At 42.8% G+C, this 18252-nt stretch overlaps 1 protein-coding gene across 1 annotated transcript; it reads left to right on the forward strand.

The window, feature by feature from the left end:
* Positions 1-1485: 1485 nt before the first annotated feature.
* Positions 1486-17889, forward strand: GPR116 (G protein-coupled receptor 116; the record flags this gene model as incomplete). The annotated part of the gene is made up of 13 exons (XM_010076739.1): positions 1486-1698; positions 2226-2459; positions 4072-4236; positions 4357-4575; positions 4843-5061; positions 6267-6419; positions 7668-7864; positions 8766-8945; positions 9941-11311; positions 12257-12298; positions 12395-12454; positions 16619-16703; positions 17810-17889. Coding segments are annotated over 13 exons (3218 nt in total), but the record flags the coding sequence as incomplete, so codon positions are not given.
* Between the last annotated feature and the right edge of the window lie 363 nt (positions 17890-18252).

The following is an 18252-nucleotide window of genomic DNA, read 5'->3' on the forward strand; positions in this document are numbered from 1 at the left end:
GCAATCCCAGAATGGAGATAAGAGCCCGACTTTCCAAGACTGAGACAATGCTGAGAGAGGGGTGACCCAGAGGGAGACAACCTGGACCAAGAGAGAGAACTTCCAGACCGACCCTCATCTATACACTGGCCATGCCATGCATGACATGGAACAGACCATTGGCCAGTCTGGGTCTCAGTCCTAAACCTAAGGTCAAATCCTGGGCTGGTAACTGGGGCTGTGCTCCCTCCCAGCTTCTCCTGCCCCTGCAGCCATTTGCACAGCAGAGAAGCTGAAAGGTCCTTGACTGTCCTGGCAGCAGCTCTAACCATCAGTATGTAATCAGCTTCTCCTCAGCCCAAATCCAAAACAGCTTCTCACTAGCTACTACAAAGAAAGTTAACTGTTTCAGTCTCAGCTGAAACCAGGACAGACTTATATGAGATGACTATTCATGCAATATCTCCCATGAGAAACCAAATTCTTCCAGCTACTCCACTGAACCCTGATGCAGTGTCTCTATGGAAGAGAGAGTGGAAACCCTAAAGTTCACCTACAGTGCTGACACAGCTCTTAGCATATCAGTCTGCCAGCACTTCCCACTTCTTCAAATAAAACACAAAACCTCTTGCAGCTTACATGAGAACAGGTTCCCCCTGGCTTCCTTGTCACGGTTTCCACGCTGATGCTGGACAGTGTGTCACAACTCAGTTGCCTGACCAAGTGCCCCAGAGGTGCTGTACTCAGTGCACTGAGCACTGGACTGTCCATCTCAGAGGGTTACTTTAACCTGGCTGCTTCTCCTCCTAGTTTATCTCCTTAGAAAGTAGTGCTGGTGTTAATATTTCTGGCTCTCTCCATAAAACTTTCTGGGATCTTTGGCTGACAAAGATAGTAGAAGAATAAACTGCGGGAAAACGGCATAGCTTGTACCAGAGGTGGTGCCCTGCAACTGATGCTGAGTGTATGCCAGTTATGAAGCACCATGAGGTGAAAGATACCATATAGATGTGGGATACATACCAGAGGGATAGAACACCTCTTCTATGAGGAAAGGCTGAGAGAGTTGGGGTTGTTCAGTGTAGAGAAGGCTCCAGGGAGACTTTATTGCAGCCTTTCAATACTTAAAAAGGGCTTATAAGAGAGACGGGGACAGACTTTTTAGTAGGGCCTGTTGCAACAGGACAAGGGGTCATGGTTTTAAACTAAAAGAAGGTAGATTCAGACTAGACATAAGGAATAAAGTTTTTACAATGAGGGTGGTGAGACACTGGAAGAGGTTGCCCAGAGAAGTGGTAGATGCCCCATCCCTGGAAACATTCAAGGTCAGGTTGGATGGGGCTCTGAGCAACCTGATCTAGTTGAAGATGTCGCTGCTCACTGCAGGGGGGTTGGACTAGGTGATGTTTAATGGCCCCTTCCAACCTAAACCATTCTATGATTCAATGATTCTATGACGTGAACTGAAATGACAGTAATGCAGAATGTTGCTCTTTGTCTTCCCAGATCAGACAAAATTCACCATGAGACCAGTGGACATTTTTGAAGGGGATACAGTAGTACTGATTTGTGAGATAAATTCAACATCTGAGAATGTGACCTGGTATTACTTCAATCAGATCATCTCAACCAGCTACTGGTTTTCGATAGAGACAGAAGTCACAAGGAGGAACTCAAGGTCGATTCTTAAAATTTTCAACATTACGATGAAGGATTCTGGTATGATTTTTTATTGTTAAAGCACCAGATGAAAATCTCTAGTGGGGCTAGTTCTATAAAAAGCAAAGAAGAATGCAGTGACTGCATTTTCCTAGAGTAAATATGAAAAATACACACGTCCATCCTGGGCACCTATTTCTCACCCGTTCTGTGTAGGAGCCTTTTGCACAGTCAATCTACATTCCTCCCATGACACATTGCTGCCACGTGGACTATGGGCAATATACATGCGCCCAAAAGACCACCTCAGTGAGATTTTAAGTATTTCAGTCCCAGAGCGCTGGTCTCTTCTCAGGCACTCATCAACACTGAAGTTGCCTAGTCTGGATACATTTGGCACCAGGAGTCTGCAAAGAGTACTGCAGGTGACCTGAGGGCACGTTTTCATTATCCAGTAGCAGAGCCATCGCAGACCAGGGAGATGTGAAAGCTAGGTGTGGAAGTAGCTCCCAGCTCCTAACTCCAAATGTAGAGGGAAAACGAGTAAAACATGTTCTCAGTGCTAAGGTGTTGCCTATGCTTTACAGGTTCCTATAGGTGTGCTTTCACAAACAGCAATCAGTTTCACACAGTGATATACAAGGCCACGAAATCAGTCGCAGTCTCTCCGCTATACATCACTCCAAACTTCAACAACATTGATGTTACGTGTAACAGTCCTGAAACACAGATAAACAGTCCTCTGCTGTCCTGTTGTATTAACAGACCCTCACCATCACTTACTGGTGACTGGAAAGTCAACGGAGCAATCAATATTACAGGTAAGATGAACAAAAGATTGTCTTTCACTTGCTGGGTTTGTTCGTCTTTCAAAGATCTCCTCCTAATCGACTACCTCAAAGGCCAAGTCCTAGGATGAACACAGGGTCTGCTGCAAAGGGGGGTGTTTGTGGGAAGGGTGATGGCTGGCCAGCGTGGCACAGATTCCATACGTGTTGTGCAGGTGCCAGTGGGATTCTGGGCATCTCCATGCACTGTACAGGCATTGCTGCTTAAAACTGTGCCATCCTGCTGCCTGGATCAGCATCATACTGACTTTTTCCAAAAAGCTTATTTCTTCATTCTCTAGTTTTGAGAGCAAGGATGAGTGCATCAGTCTCTACTACTGTCTCCAGAATCACCCTTGGGCTATAAGGTTCTGTGTACCGCATACTGAGATTTGGCAACCAAGAGAGGCAGGTGGTACACTTTGAAACAGCTGCAGCATAGCTAAACACTGGCTGCACAATTTCCCTCTCCACCTGTAGCTGTGATACATCACGTGCCAGTTGAGCCAGTGGCATTCCACAAGGCTTCGCTTATAACATGAATTTAAGGAGGTAATAAAGCACCAAATAAATGTATGACAAAGAGTTACAAAATAACATCAGTAGAAACTCTCACAAATGTCTGTGAACCACAGTCATTAACAGCCTATTGCTCTCTTAATATTTTATGGGTTTGGATTAACCATTTACTGTTAACCATTTGTCATAAATTAAATTTAGCAGAAAGCAGGACAGCAAAACAAGAGAAAACCTTCAAAGCTCATGTGCGCAGCCATTTCCACAGAGGACAGGTGTTGGTGTTCAGCAGTGCTTGCAGAGAGGAGGGATCCTGGCCTGCTGTTGTGAGCTGCTTTTCCTCTGATTCCCTGTGGGCAGGCGTTCCCCCAGGAACTCTGCTCTCATGCCAGATGCACTTTCAGCTGCAGCAAGGGCCAGCTTTAGCGGGGATTTCTCCCCGTAGCTAAAGAAGCACTCTTCAGACTGAAAGTTGAATGACAGTCAAGTACCTCCAAATGTTTATTTCAAAATAAGATGACATTAAAATCTGCAGTATTTACTCCTGTTTTACTTGTCTTGCTCATCCTAAATATTGCAGATAATGAGGTCAGGCTAAATCGGAATATTCATAGAATCACAGAACAGTTTGAGTTGGAAGGACCATGGAGGTCATCTAGTCCAACCCCCTGCAGTGAGCAGGGACATCTTCCACTAGATCAGGTTGCCCAGAGCCCCATCCAACCTGACCTTGGATGTTTTCAGGGACAGGGCATCTACCACCTCCCTGGGCAATCTGTGCCAGTGTTCTTCATTTTGGTTTATCCCAAGGTAGCCAAGCAATGTTGTTGCTCTCAGTTAGACTGGTTTTGGCGACAGGTGCCCAGCACTGTGCTGAGAACCATCTTCAGGCCTTTGGAAGGTCACTGTGACCATTGCCAGAGTAAAAGGTGAATAAATTTCAGCAATGATGAGTTAAAAGCGCCATGTGGTCAAAGGCTACATACAAACCCACAAGGTTTTCCTTAGCTAGAGTGATTGCTGGTGATTTTCAGAGCCCAGGTATTTTTGGACATCCATAGCCCTTCAAAGAATGTTTATTTCTCTCCAGGAGTCTCCAGCTCCAGTGAAAACTGCACTGAATACAAGCTCAACATCAATGAATCGCTGTGTCCCCCTGAGAAGTCAGGTACAGTGGTGACATATACCTGTGAGCTGCAGACTGGACACGGGGCCAGGTGCAGTAGAGACATCACAGTGACGTACCTCCGGACAGGTAAGAGCCAGGTAACATGTAACAGACCATCAGTGGCCTCTGTGGCACATGTCATTTGCAAGCAAAAAGATTATAACAAGTGACTCTCAATAATATGACACTTATCTTGTGTTGTCTCAGCCCGGGTAACAATATCTTCGAGCATAAACTCATCAATTTCTGAGGGATATGCATTCAATCTAACATGTGAAAGTGATGTGAGCAATTATGACAGTATCAGTTGGAAAATCCAGTCTGGAAATAACACAAAAACAGTAGACTGTGGTCTGTGCATCAAAAATAGCAAATTTCCAGCGACATCTGTGCTCACAGTGAGGACTGCCACACAGGACTGGAGCGGTGAGTGAACATGGTTTGTATCGGCTACAAAGGCAATGAAATCCCTGTACCAGATCATCTGCAGCATCCTTAACCCTGCAAATCACTGTGAAGCCTGGCAATAGTATTTTTTTTTTTTTAAAGAGTTAAAACTATAACTGCTGGAGGACAGTAAGACATGATAATGCCAACAACACTGTACTTGTTCAGCATTAGGGCTCACGGCCGTGCAAAAGATGAGGAGTGCTTCTGTTGACTGAAACGTGGGTTTTGTGTCACTTCTTCCAGGCACCTACATCTGCACATTCTCCCAGAAGCACTTGGAGAGTTCTGCCAACGTGACAGTTGAGGTTATTTCCTTGCCTCTGAAACGGAACATCCTGATAGACCCCATTGCAGCATCTGTACAGTGCAAAGTGCGACAAGCCCTCGAGTGCTGCATAAGTGCTAACACCATGGAAGACTATGCTGTTAGATTCGTGGTTCAACAAAATGAATTTCATGTTGGTAAGAAACAGCTTTGCAGACTCACTAGCTGCACCCAGTCCCTGGTCTGTTGGTTTTTTTTTTTTTTTCAGTTAGGTCCATGTAACCAATTCATACTTACTGCTACTGTGACAATCCACAGGTACTTCCAACAATGTAAAAATAAGGGTAATGGACTTTTTTTAGGGTGGTTGGTATGCCTGGGGAGCATGGCTGAGATTAATAGAAGAGCAATTGAAGTCACTGCTGTAGTGATACATAGGTAATAGGTTTGGTTTGCCTTGCCAGGCAGTGAGGAGTCAGCATCCTCATCATTGTTCAGATTAGAAATTACTAAACTCCTTTTATCTGCATTTATCTTCCACTCTGCCCCTTTTTTGAACGGAGTATTGAGGAAAAGTTACTTAAGAAGAAATATAATTATAATAATATGTATAATATTATAATAACTAATGAAAAATGTAGAGTAACACATTAAGAATGCAACTCAAAGAACTATTCTATTTTCTTCAAGGGTACAGGTAACATATCTTTAACAGCACAGAAGCCTAAGCTTCTATGTCTTCAAATTTAGGGCAGTTCTGCAGCTTCCCTGACATGTTTTTGTATACTAGAAGTTTTCAAGTGGGTAACAAAACATTTAATTTGAAAAAAAAAAGCAAAGAAGACCCACCTACACTAACTCAGAAAACATGCAGGAGTGTGAAAACAACAGGCTGACGTGCAAAGCAGGTGGAGACTGAGGGGTCTGTCGGTTGCTAAGAAAAATGCCGAGATCACCTTGGAAGAGATTGCAGCCAGGGACACTCGGGCACAGCCATACTGAAAGGCAATGGGAGCATGGTACAGACCCCAAGTTCAAAAGAACCATATAAGAATAGCAAAAAAGTATCCTAGCCTAAATGAAATCCCTAGAAGAGTATTCTCCAAAATGGTTTCTAAAGCAGATGTTGGTTCCTGGACAGTAGAAGAAGGTTTGGGCAGGATTTGCTCATACGCCAGCAATTGAAAAGGTACTGATCATGCAGCAGCTGCCAGATGACTTATTGAGAGAGGAGTGAGAGACAGACATCAGCATACAGAAAGAAAGTTTTTCCACAAAGGAAGGTTTTTTTTTTTTTTTCTCTAGGACCCACAGAAAAGAAAGTTTTGCAGAAGCTTTCTGCTGTCTGCTAGCTGATTGACCTTAAATCTGTGTTAACCTTAGTCTTAACCCTTCCACATAGGGAAAAAGAAAAAAGGAAATTTGTTTTGCTACACGTACAATTACACAGAACCAGAATGCAGCAAAGAGAAAAACCTCACAGCATACTGCAAGTTTATTAACCGCATTGGACAGGAAGTCCACAGTGAAAGTATGAGACTGCACCTGATACCCGGTAAGAAAACAGTTACTATTTAAAGCTGTTAAATAGAAAATCCCCATATCTTTACGAAGATGCCAAAAATTTATCATTGGTGACACCTAACAGAAGCAGGGTTTGTTAACCAAGAATTTTTGTCTCCTTTTTTGATAGGAAATTTTGAAATACATAGGAAAATATCAATTTTACTGAAATTTAAAAAAATAAATAGACAAGATGTTTTGTCTTCACTGTGCTTGACAGTGCCCCCAGTATGTTCACGATCAGTTATATTTCAGTCATCTTCTGTCCCTGCTTCCTTCTGGTGCAGCATGCACCACCAAGCGTCACCCCCTGTGCTGATGTGTGGTCATGCGGCTCCCGGCTTTCACCAACAATTTAGCAAGGATAAAAGATTGCGGTGCCTCGGGAAGAAGTCATTTAGCTCAGCAGGTCGGGCTGTGGGAGAGCACATCCACTTTAAACACAAGAATGGCAAACTCTGTGAGGTGTTGCAGAGACCTGGGCAGAGCCGGCTTCCAGTCAGCTCTGCAGGAATTGCTGGGGAATTAGAATTCAACATTGCTAAACCAGTTGTGATGTTTAGTTTTGACCAGAGCTTGGGTATTTCAGCTTCTTATTATAAACTGGAAAGAAAGGTTGGACACCCCCATAACGTAGAAATTTTGTTTTTTCCATAGTATTTGTGCCTACTGTTGAATCACTGTATCTGGACAGATTTCACTCTCTTAGGCAATAAATCTCCAGACACTTTATTCACTCTAAGAAGCAGATACTTACTGATACAACTAACCCAACCAAAAGCAATTGTAAGACTCACTTCATCAAAAAGTTGTTGAGGCCTCACTATCAAGGTGTTAATGAATGTCCTATTAGTGCTACAGCAGCACTGAGCCCCTTAGCAGAATAAACTTTGTGTGAAGCACTGTTCACATAATGGCCAATAATCCCACTCCACCCCTGTCAAACCCTGTAATCTAACAGACAAATCCTAAAACTTCGGGTATTGGTTTGTTGATTTGATTCAGTACTCAAAAACAAGGGGCTTTATTCAATTTCCTGCTTAATTTCATGTTTCAAAAAAATTAGGAATGCAAGACTTATACACCCTGAAAAGTCATAATTAATGAAGAGGGAAAGCTGAAATCCTAACTGAAATCCTAAAGACCTCTGAACTTCAGGATGTCACAAGTTTGATGGGAGTAAATTATTCATCTCCCTGCTTCTTAGTTTTGTATCTCTATTTCTTTTTTTTCAAAACAGATAAGGAAGTTTCCTGCTCAGCTAGCTTTGGCATTGGAGTAGAAGGGGCCACATTAATAAAGCCATGCCATGAGTTAAATAATCCAGGTGGCCTTACCCGAGGCAATGTAATTTACACATGCTCCAACAAATCATGGAATGTTGCAAGGAATGACTGCCTGGCCGTACCAATAAGCAACCTGCTGACCAGTGCCGAGGTAACATTTATGAGTTTTCTAGAGTTTGGGGGGGTGGGAGGGGTGGTTAGGAGAGAGCAACAATTTTTGTTGGTTGTTTTCTTGCTTAACATAATCTAAAATATATGAAGCATTTTTTAAAAATCAAATGTTTAATTAAAACTATATTTTAAAATATATAAAGAATGATTGGCTATATCTACACAAGTCAGTGAAAGAGGCTAGGTCCCCTTCTCTGGCCCAGAGGGCAAGTGGCACTGCATGGCTAACATCCCTACACACGAACGCTCTCTTCCCCAGACACGATGACCTTATTCATAGCATCCAGCGGGAGCAGTTGGTGGCTTGGGATGTTCCCTGAACCGTGCTCAGGCACTGCCTTGGTGAACATGAGCTGGCACAAGCCCAAAGCATGCTACAGAGTACACTAACCATGAGGCAGTGGGGACAACTCTGGGCCACTGCCCAACCTCAGCCCCAGGCCCTGTTTAGCGTGTCCCATCAGCCACTACACTTCCCAGAGAGCTGCTGGGCCTCGGTTTTCAGCCTTGGCATCCTATCATAGCACTCTTCGCTTCAACAACCCATCCAGAGTCACCCTTCTCCCAGTGGGGTTAGATGAGAACAATTCTCTTTCTTTCATCAAACACTTGCTATGTTTATTTTAGTAAATCAGGCACAGCAAGGTCCCACACAGAAGTATGGCTACTCAATTATGTATTTTCTTAAATTGCTGGATGGCTCACTCATATGGCTTAGACTCATGCCAACTATTTTCTCCCCCAGAACTTCCAGGAGCAGTCTGTGAGTTAGCACAGACAAGAGACCACTCCCTTTCCTGGTGTGGGGGTGGCCATTATGAAGGAGGGTCAAGCTCCAGGCAAATGGCACACATGTGACATATTGTTATCTTCTGTTCCAGTCCTTGGTCAACAGTCCTGAGGCAAAAGCAAACCTACCTACCTACCTTGCAGAGCTTAAGGAAAAGACAGAGAAGGAGCAAAATACAATAAACCGTTCTCCTGCAAACCTAGGTGCAATCGTTACCATCCTGGCTATGGTCTCCTCTATCCCAGCAGATGCAGAGGAGCAGACTGTTCAAGTAAGGTTTTATTTTATGCCTTGCCTATACTTAACAAGCACTTTGGCCCCTTTTGTCACAGGGGATGACATTCTACCTGAAGAATTTTCGCAGTATATGTGAAAATACAGGAAAGTATTAAGGGAATGAAATGAAAGGACAGCAAAGATGAAATTACAGCAAAGGTACAAAAGAATTTATGAAAAGTCAAAATTATGAAGATGAGCCTAAGCACGAAAGAGAGACTGCTGTATGCTTAGAAACTAGAAATCTTCTAGGGACCTATTACTGTCTCTAGAATTCTAAAGGAAAGGACAAGGAATGATGGATGAAAAATTGGACATGAGACAGCAATGTGCACTTGCAGCCCAGAAAGCCAACCATATCCTGGGCTGCATCAAAAGCAGGGTGGTCAGGAGGTCAACGGAGGTGATTCTCACTGACCATTGCAGGGGGGTCGGACTGGATGATCTTTAAATCTCAACACCGTTCTGTGATTCTATGATTCTATAAGTAGGAGCAGAAATAGAAAAAAGGGTTGAAATAAGGATAGGGATCAAGCAAGAAAAATTAATTAGATGCTACAACAAATGAATGGCAAAACATATCTTAGAAATAGTTGGAAACCTTGATTGTGAGGTACAAAGGAAAAGTACTGCTCTTCTGAGCAGAAAAGTGCAAAGAGACTTGATATTTTGTAGCTGGAGAATCCTACATGAGAGAGCAAGAGAAATCAAAGATAGCACAAAGGCTGAGAAAGAGGGGAAAGAAGGCTGGCGAAGAAAAAATACTAAGTAATATGTAGAAAAAAAGCAATGCAGCTCCACTTTTGGAAACCTTAACTTGAAAATAGATCACGCAGGGGTTCAATAACTGAAGGTTTCACATGGATTGAGCAAAATAAGAAAATGCTGGGCTTTTTCAAAAGGCAATTCTAGGACCTCAGAAAGTACCACCAGAAACAACAATGATTTGTATGGCATTTCAGTAACAGCATTATTCTGTCATTGTTCCAGAATTTCCTCTCCACCGTGGACCTTATTGTTGATGATTCCACAATGGAAGCTTGGGAAGACCTGAACAAAGAGGGGACACACAAAAGTTCTTTGTTACTACATTCAGTGGAAAATTTTTCCCTGCGCCTCCAACCAGTTAATAACACCATTCCTCCTGTCTCTGTAAAAACCCTTCAGCTACAAGGTATAGTTGTCAAAGAAAATTCCATCGCAGATTATAATAAAACCTTCATCAGTCAAGAAAAACTCACAGCTAATGTGCTCATTGATGAAACTGAAATTCAGACTCTAACCCCAAATTCGACCATTGTCAGTGTGATGTACTCAACACTTGGACGTATTTTGCCCCGGAATGAGCACGAATATGTGAACGGCTTACTGGTAACAACAACTGTGAGCAGCAACAGAAGCCAGAAGTTCGGTATTAATATGACCTTTGCAAAGGAAAACTTGTCTCTAAAGATGCCCCAGTGTGTCTTTTGGAACTTCACACGCAACAAATATAGCGGGGACTGGGATACTCGTGGTTGCACACCCACAGAGGTAGGAGATTATGTCATTTGCTCTTGCAATCACTTGACGTCATTCTCCATTCTGATGTCACCTGATAAATCCTCCCAGGTAATCTTGGAAGATTATATTACCTACATTGGCCTGGCCATTTCAATCCTGAGCTTGGTGGCCTGCATTATAATTGAATCCTTAGTCTGGAAATATGTGACAAACAACACAACCTCCTATATGCGTCATGTCTGTATACTCAACATATCTATATCACTCCTGATTGCTGACGTTTGGTTCATTGTCACTGCCTCCATCAATGACCAAAACCAACGGATGAGCAGAGATATCTGTTTAGTGGCCACCTTCTTCATCCATTTGTTCTACCTGTGTGTCTTTTTCTGGATGCTCAGCCTGGGCCTCATTCTTTTCTACAGACTGGTTTTCATCTTACATGACACAAGCAAGACCGCTCAGAAAGCTGTGGCTTTCTGTCTGGGATATGGGTGTCCCTTTGTCATTGCCGTCATCACCATCGCTGTCACACTGCCAAGGAACAATTACACCAGAAAGGATGTCTGCTGGCTCAACTGGAAGGAGAGCAAAGCTCTCTTGGCCTTCGTCATACCTGCCCTGATCATTGTGGCCATGAATTTGTTCATCACCGGAGTCGTTATAATAAAAATACTGAGGCCAACTATTGGGGATAGGTCAAACAGGCAGGAGAGGAACTCTTTGTTTCAAATTGGCAAAAGTGTAGCCATCTTGACACCACTGTTAGGTCTCACGTGGGGATTTGGCTTTGCCACCGTCATCAAAAACAGTCATAGAGTTTTCCACATCCTCTTTGCTCTGCTCAATGCTTTGCAGGTGAGTTACACATATGCATGTTGTTTCCTTCATGACCATTTAACACGTAGGGACATTCTTGCCGTGCTGTGCTTGGAGGGGAATAAAAACAGCTTAGGAGAGCTCAAGTTTGCCTTACACATCCTTATTCCCAAAGGGCTCTTTGGGAAACACATTCCAGGAATTCAGCAGTATTTTGCATTTTCAGCTGCTTCAACAGATGTGCCTTCTAGATAAAGTTGATATAAAGATAACTTCCAGCTTTGCCAATAGCTTTGGGAAGAACTTCATTCCTGAAGATCAGGAGAATAGCCCTATCATGTTCAAGTGGTCAAACTTCAGCATGCCTGGTCTAATTTACAGTGCATCTGGAGGCATAATATTATGCTCTTGGGGGTTCAAGTAATGAGAGAATATAAACAACATGAAAGTCACCAAGAACAGCTGAGTAGTACTAATAATAAAGAGAGGAATTGACCAAATACACATGATTGAGAGTCTGTAGTCAGTATGATTTGTACAACAACATATTTAGGTGGCCAGTAGGATCCCAATACAAGAGGATTTCTTAAGGACACAATAGCTATGTCTAGTGTGACTCTTAAGAGTGGCATCAAAATTCTATGCTTCAGACCAAACTTGCCTTTTGCATTGTGAACCTGCTAGCTTCTCTGGGGAGCACAGGCAGGGTGTGTCTTCCATACACAAAAGTCCCTTCTTCCAAATATGTTCAGTGCTAGCAAACTCTCTGTGCCACCTTGGTAGACCTGATATACACACAGTTCCAATAGACCAGGCCTGGGGAACTCCTCAACAGTCCACTACGTGAGACACAGTTAGAAAAATGCTGTCTGTCAAAGAGTTCAGGGCTTAAACAGTCAACATGGGCAATATTTGAGATAATTATGAGGTACAGCAATTAAAAGGTTGATGTCATCAAACTGCATGTATTTATCTGTCTCCTAGGGATTATTCATTTTGGTGTTTGGGACTCTCTGGGACAAAAGGGTAAGTATTCCAACTATTTTTTATATTATGTGAAAATACTGTTGGAATTTGAAGATAATTGCTGTACTTACTGATTTTTTTTTTTTAAACAAATAGATACAAGAAGCCCTACTGAAGAGGAACTCACTGTCCAAATGGAGTTCTCAGCAAACAAAGGTCAGAACCTTGACCTAAGAATGTATTTCAGTTACTGCTGAACAGTCTAACATTCTCCAAGTGTCTTTTAAGTCAAATGCACTTTACATTCTGAATTATTTATTAGAACTAGTCAGAGAAATAGAAGACGGTAACAACATAAATATGAACATACACTCTTTTTTCAAAGGTCATTATTTCACCTGTAATTGTTAAAAAATGAGAAGGAGGTTGGTGGACATTTGCTCTAAATTTCACAAGAAATAAACAACAAAATGTAACTGAAGCTAAGGTATAAACCAGAAAATTTCAGTGGCACTATTATTTACTCACAATGGAAGAGAAATGCAAAGGGAACTTCTTGGGGAAGATGCCCTTCAGCTATGAGCAGGAAAGGATGGAGATATTGTAACTTGAACTCATGAGACAAGGAGACAGGTTAGCCTCCGCTTTATGCTGGGAACAGAAAATGGGAGCAAGTATGAGTCTTTTGTCAAAATAATGTCCTTGCTTTGCAAAGACTCAGATTTTAATGAGCAAAGATAAAACATAAATCAATGTGTTTCTCAAACCAAGTGGCCTGGACACACCCTTAGAAGAGGAGAGACTTGGGTGCCATACCCAGCAAATTCCCGCATTTAACTCAAAATATTCAGTGCCTAAAAAAAAAGAAAAAAAAAAGAAATAATGTTGCAAAAAGGGACTGGATCCTTAAGGAAGATCCTGGAAGGTTTCTCTTCCATCCACAGAGACTTTCTCTGGCTCAGTGGCTCTTGCACTCCTCCCTGCACTGAGGCACAGCTTGAATGCGCATCTCAAAATGCTCAGGACAGGCACTCACATTAAAGGGGGAAACCAGCTCTGCTACCATCTTTAAAATAAAAAAAATAAAATTTGCACAGTGCCTCAGGAAAATAACTGCTAAGGAATACAATTAGGACAGAAACACAGGCAGTGTTAAAAGATGTCACAGAATCATGGAACAGTTGAGGCTGGAAAGAACCTCTCGAGATCATCTAATCCAAACCCACTGCTCAAAGCAAGATAAATTAAAGCAGGTTGCCTAGAAAATTGTCCCACCAAGTTTTCAGTATCTCTAAAGCTGGAGAGTATCCACTAATTCTTTGAACAAAAAGCTGTGGTGTTTTACCACTCTGAGCATAAAAAAAACCCTTTTTTCTTATGATGAAATTAAATTTATTCCATTTCAATTTGTGCTCTAGAGATCAAGCCTCTAATAAAAAAAATGCTCAGTGGTTGTTTGAAAAGGGTAAAACAGGGCTCAGCTGCTATCAGCTACTGGGCAGCCATGGGGCTAGACAGCTGTGTATCTGCTGCCTTCACACCTTCTAATCTTTAGCAGCTCCTGGTTCTGCTCTCCATGCATCCTTCACCTCCACGGATCTCATGGCACCATAGGAAACCACAATGCCTAAAGGGAGGCAGAGCTATTTGAGCAACAGGCAAATGCTGGCATGGGGACAACTGAGCTTAAACAGGTTGAAAAAATATATAGCCCACTTGGAAAGATGCAGAGCAGAACAAGTACCAGGAGTACAAAGGAGTAAAACCACAGAATTAAATGCTTTTACAATGAGGCTTGACAAACCTCTAGAGCAAATATAGGAGGCTGCCCACGGAGAGGCCATAGCCCCAGTGACCCAGGACATGTCTTACAGCCCTAGGAGAGGGCCAAGAGCTGAGGCTACAGACTGATATTCACCTCACAAAGAACTCTGCTGGCTGAAGTAATGTCATGGCTACAGAGTGGTTTGTTATCTTCTTCCTTCTGATGCCAAAGGTGTGTTCATCTCTACTTCTGCACAAGAGGGGCCACATTCCCAGACACAGAATATAGACAAGTTTCAGCCAACAGGAATACCTCTATCTGGGCTGGCTGCAAGAGGATGGAGAACTCTGTATACTCTAACACTGGAATGCTTGTTTCAGCTTACACTTCTGCATTTATAACCCTGTATCAAAGAAGCCCATCCAGGGTGGAGAAGGGATTGAAGGCATCAGAATCCAACCCCTTGCACTTGGGGTGGAAAAAGAAAATGATGATGAATTGTTCTTACATGACAACAGAGCTTAATTATATTGGTATCTGAACAGGGTTTATTCAGAAGAGCCTCTACAGGTATTGCTAAAGAACTGGGAAGCAGACTTAAAAACCAGCATAATTAAGACAGATGGGCACATAGCCTCAAAGGAATTAGGGAGTCCATTAAGGATGAACTGTCAGCTCAGAGGAGCAGCACTGGCTCAAATCACTGCATCTTCCACAAGAACCACAGAATTGCTAAACTTGGAAAGTACCTCCAGAGATCAGCTAGTACCACCCTCTCACTCAGAGCATGGTCAGCTAGAGCTCAGAGCTGTGTCCAGTTGGGCTTTGAGTAGCTCCAAGGATGGAGACTCCACAATCTCTCTGTACAGCCTTTTCCTGTGTTTGACCACCCTCCTGGTGAAAAAGTTTCTTTTTAAGTGGGATTTCCTGTATTTCTATTTGTTCCCAATGCCTCTTGTCCTTCTACTGGGAACAAACAATAAAAGTCTGGCTCTGTCTTTACTTTTTCCCCGTCAGACAGTCCCCAGCATGTCCTGGTGCATGGGGTTGTCCCTCCCCAGGGACAGGAGGATTTCATATTTCCCTTTAGAGAACTTCATAAGATTCCTGTCATCCCATTTCTCTGGCTTGTTGAGGTCCCTCTGAATGACAGCAGACTCATCTGATCTATCAGCCACTCCTTCCAGTTTTGTGTCACCTGCAGATTTGGTGAGGGTGCACTTCTGTATCATTAATGAAGATGTTAAACCAGTATTGGACGCAGTAGAGACCTCTCTGCATGTCCCCTCCAGCAATGTGCTGAAGGCTGGGGGTAAGGCAGCCTGTGATCAGCCAGGCAGAGCAGCACTCTTAAGTGTTCCAACCACCTACAACATCCAGATCTTGTGTCAGGACAAGACAGGGAAGATGCATTTTCTGCCTCATGTTTCTTCATTTAGGATGTCCAGAATCCATCTACCTGGATTTTTTTAACTGGTACTCCCAGGTATTCCAGCATTTTCTGTCAGAGGATTATTCCTGGGAATTCAGGTCTGGGAACACTTCCTAATGCATTTTTAAAGTGCCATTCCTTCTTTCTGGCTTGAAAATGACATCTGCTGGATGTGGTGCTATTCTGACTGTGAGAAACATTAATTTTTCCCAGGAAACTAGAAGGAAGGCAGGAATAACTGATATCATTAAGCATGTCAGTTTCTTCATTCACTTTTGTACTGACACATCCAGCAAATAAAGTAGAGAGAACAAGTTGTTAAGTCTTGGATCCCAATTCTGAATGCCTTTTCAGACAAAATCTCCTGGGCCAGACACTTCCAAGTCTAGTTGACACTGTGGAAGCTCTCTCAGGCAGTGGGGACTGGCATATTTCCTTGGCACTTCTGTCAATAAATAAAGCAAGTTCAAAGTCTTTGATCAAACTTTTTAGATGTGATTCATTTACCTTCTTCCTCTACCACCTTATGATATTGGTGACAACGCACAAAACTGCCTAATTTCCCTCACCACGGTACAACCTAAGGAACGGAGAGGGACTAAACAGAAAAAATATGTTTTCCATACTTCTTTTTAACACGTCTTTTCAAGGAATCCCACTCATTTCTCAAACTACTCCAGAACCAAAAAAAGAAAGTTCATTTTAGCAGCAAAAAGTTTCTTCCTTCCCATCTGGACTGTGGAGAGCTGTGTTCCAATGCCCTCTAGTGTGTCAAGTGAAATTTGCGTCTGATTATCTTAGGCTATTGGCCTTCAACGACCATTCCCAAGCATATAAATCTCAGCTTTTCTGGGTATCTTAATAGATATACTCCCTCAGATAAGGGGCCAGAACTCCGTACTGTCTGATATGACAGACTCTGGTCCCTAAGCCATCCTCCCTGGCCAACCATTAGAGACAGGTTGTTTGTGTCCTGTAGTTTCTTTTAAAGTCGATCTTCTTCATCGTCATCATAAACATGCAAATGTGTGAACTTGATGCCTCACAAACATCTAACTTCTGCCTCTGTGGATTGCCTGCTTGTACTACTGATCAAAAATTTATTTTAACCTTTTTTTTTCTCTCAATGTGAATACAAAGAAAGTTCTAGGTTTTTGACAAAAAGCAATTTTCTCTCTTACAGTCAACCTCCCTGATCCTGGTGACGCCAATGCTTGCTATGAGCTATCCATTTTCAAGAACCTTTAACAACTTATGTGGGAAAACAGGTATGACAATAAATCCCTCCTACTGAAGCACAAACAAGGTTTTGCCTGTGTTCTCACTCCCCGGGTCTGTCTGTCCTGATGTCTGTCAAACTGTTTGTCTATCCATCCACCCATAGATGGTATTTCATCTTCTAGCACAAAGGAACTGTAATAAGTCATTGGAATCTCACTAGCATAAAAGCTTATGATCGTAACTTAGTGCTAGAAGCATAATTGCCTAACACTAACACAAGTATTGGATGGTGGCATGTTTCACCAGTTCTAAAACCCACTAACTGAGCTTTGTTTTGAGATTAGTTATATCATGACACAGTGCTCCTCAGTTCATTTACTGCTCGTGTACTCTTCACCACCTTGTATCTTTCCGAAGGTTCTCTGGCAGTCACTTTGTGGACATCACCATTTCCGTTATGACTTTATTTTGCAAGAAGCATTGCAGATAACAGAGTAATTTCATTCCTAGATGTGTAATCTTTGCATCCAACCACTGCTCAAAGAAGATGGTGACATTTGGTCAAAGTGGGATATGAGGGAGTTTAACGTAGGCAAGCAACTGCTTTTTAAGAGTCACAGATAATGGAACAAGAAGTTGGTCTCTGACTGTGCTGCAGGAAGTTTACATGAGTACACTAGGCAGACAGAGAAGCCTCCCACCACAAGAATGAGACTTGTCTCCATGCTGCTGCCACCTGAAACTCCCATATTATTAACATTCTCTTTCACACTCCGCTCTTGGGCTCTGTGCACCTGAGTCTTATTCTAGAGCCTCATGGTCACAAGAGGGAGGGAGCTGGGATTCATCTCAAGAGCACGTGTTCTAGATGCATCCCCATGCTCAAGGAAGACCAGTAAGTCCCTCCATTTGTGTGAGTAAATTACTACCCTATAGCATGATCATCAGTTCAAGATGACATATCCTGGCTGTGTCACCAAACACATTGACTTCTGTGGTTGCTGATATTGCCATAATCCATCTAGTATCAGGGCTGCAGACCAAGTCAAAGCCACCTGGGTCATCAGGACAGGTCTAACCATCCTTACTTTGCAGTGCCAACCTGTCCCAGGCTATCTGTCCTTCTGTCTAACCACCATGCTTTGTTTTGCAGGAAAATACAGAGTGTCTTCTTCAGAGCCATCCAGCTCTTCGTCTGAAAACACTTCCAAGTCCTATTCTTTGCTTAACTGAGGCACTGCAAATGCTAATCACATAACTCCGAAAGGACCTCTGCCCTTTCCAAGACACACACAGAAAGCACCTGTGAGTCATCAAGAAGTGGACTGCTTCACTTTGACTAAATCGTGCCTTGGTGCATTCTTCTGGAATAATCATTTCTGGTTAACGTGTAAGGCAGGGAAGCTTTGAGTGGTGGAATGTTCCAGGGGCTGCCAAACCCAGGACGGATGACGAGATATTTCCAACTTGGAAGGATTTGCAAGTCTTCAAGTGCCAGAAAAGAGACTGGGAGTGAAGAATTCTCAGCCTTTAGGAGGGTGCTTAGCACTATGCAGTACTGAGCCATGACTTGCAGAGCTATACACAGCTGTTGTC

Source organism: Pterocles gutturalis, unplaced genomic scaffold (genome assembly GCF_000699245.1).
Source record: "Pterocles gutturalis isolate BGI_N339 unplaced genomic scaffold, ASM69924v1 scaffold1013, whole genome shotgun sequence".
Classification (NCBI taxonomy): Eukaryota; Metazoa; Chordata; class Aves; order Pterocliformes; family Pteroclidae; genus Pterocles; species Pterocles gutturalis.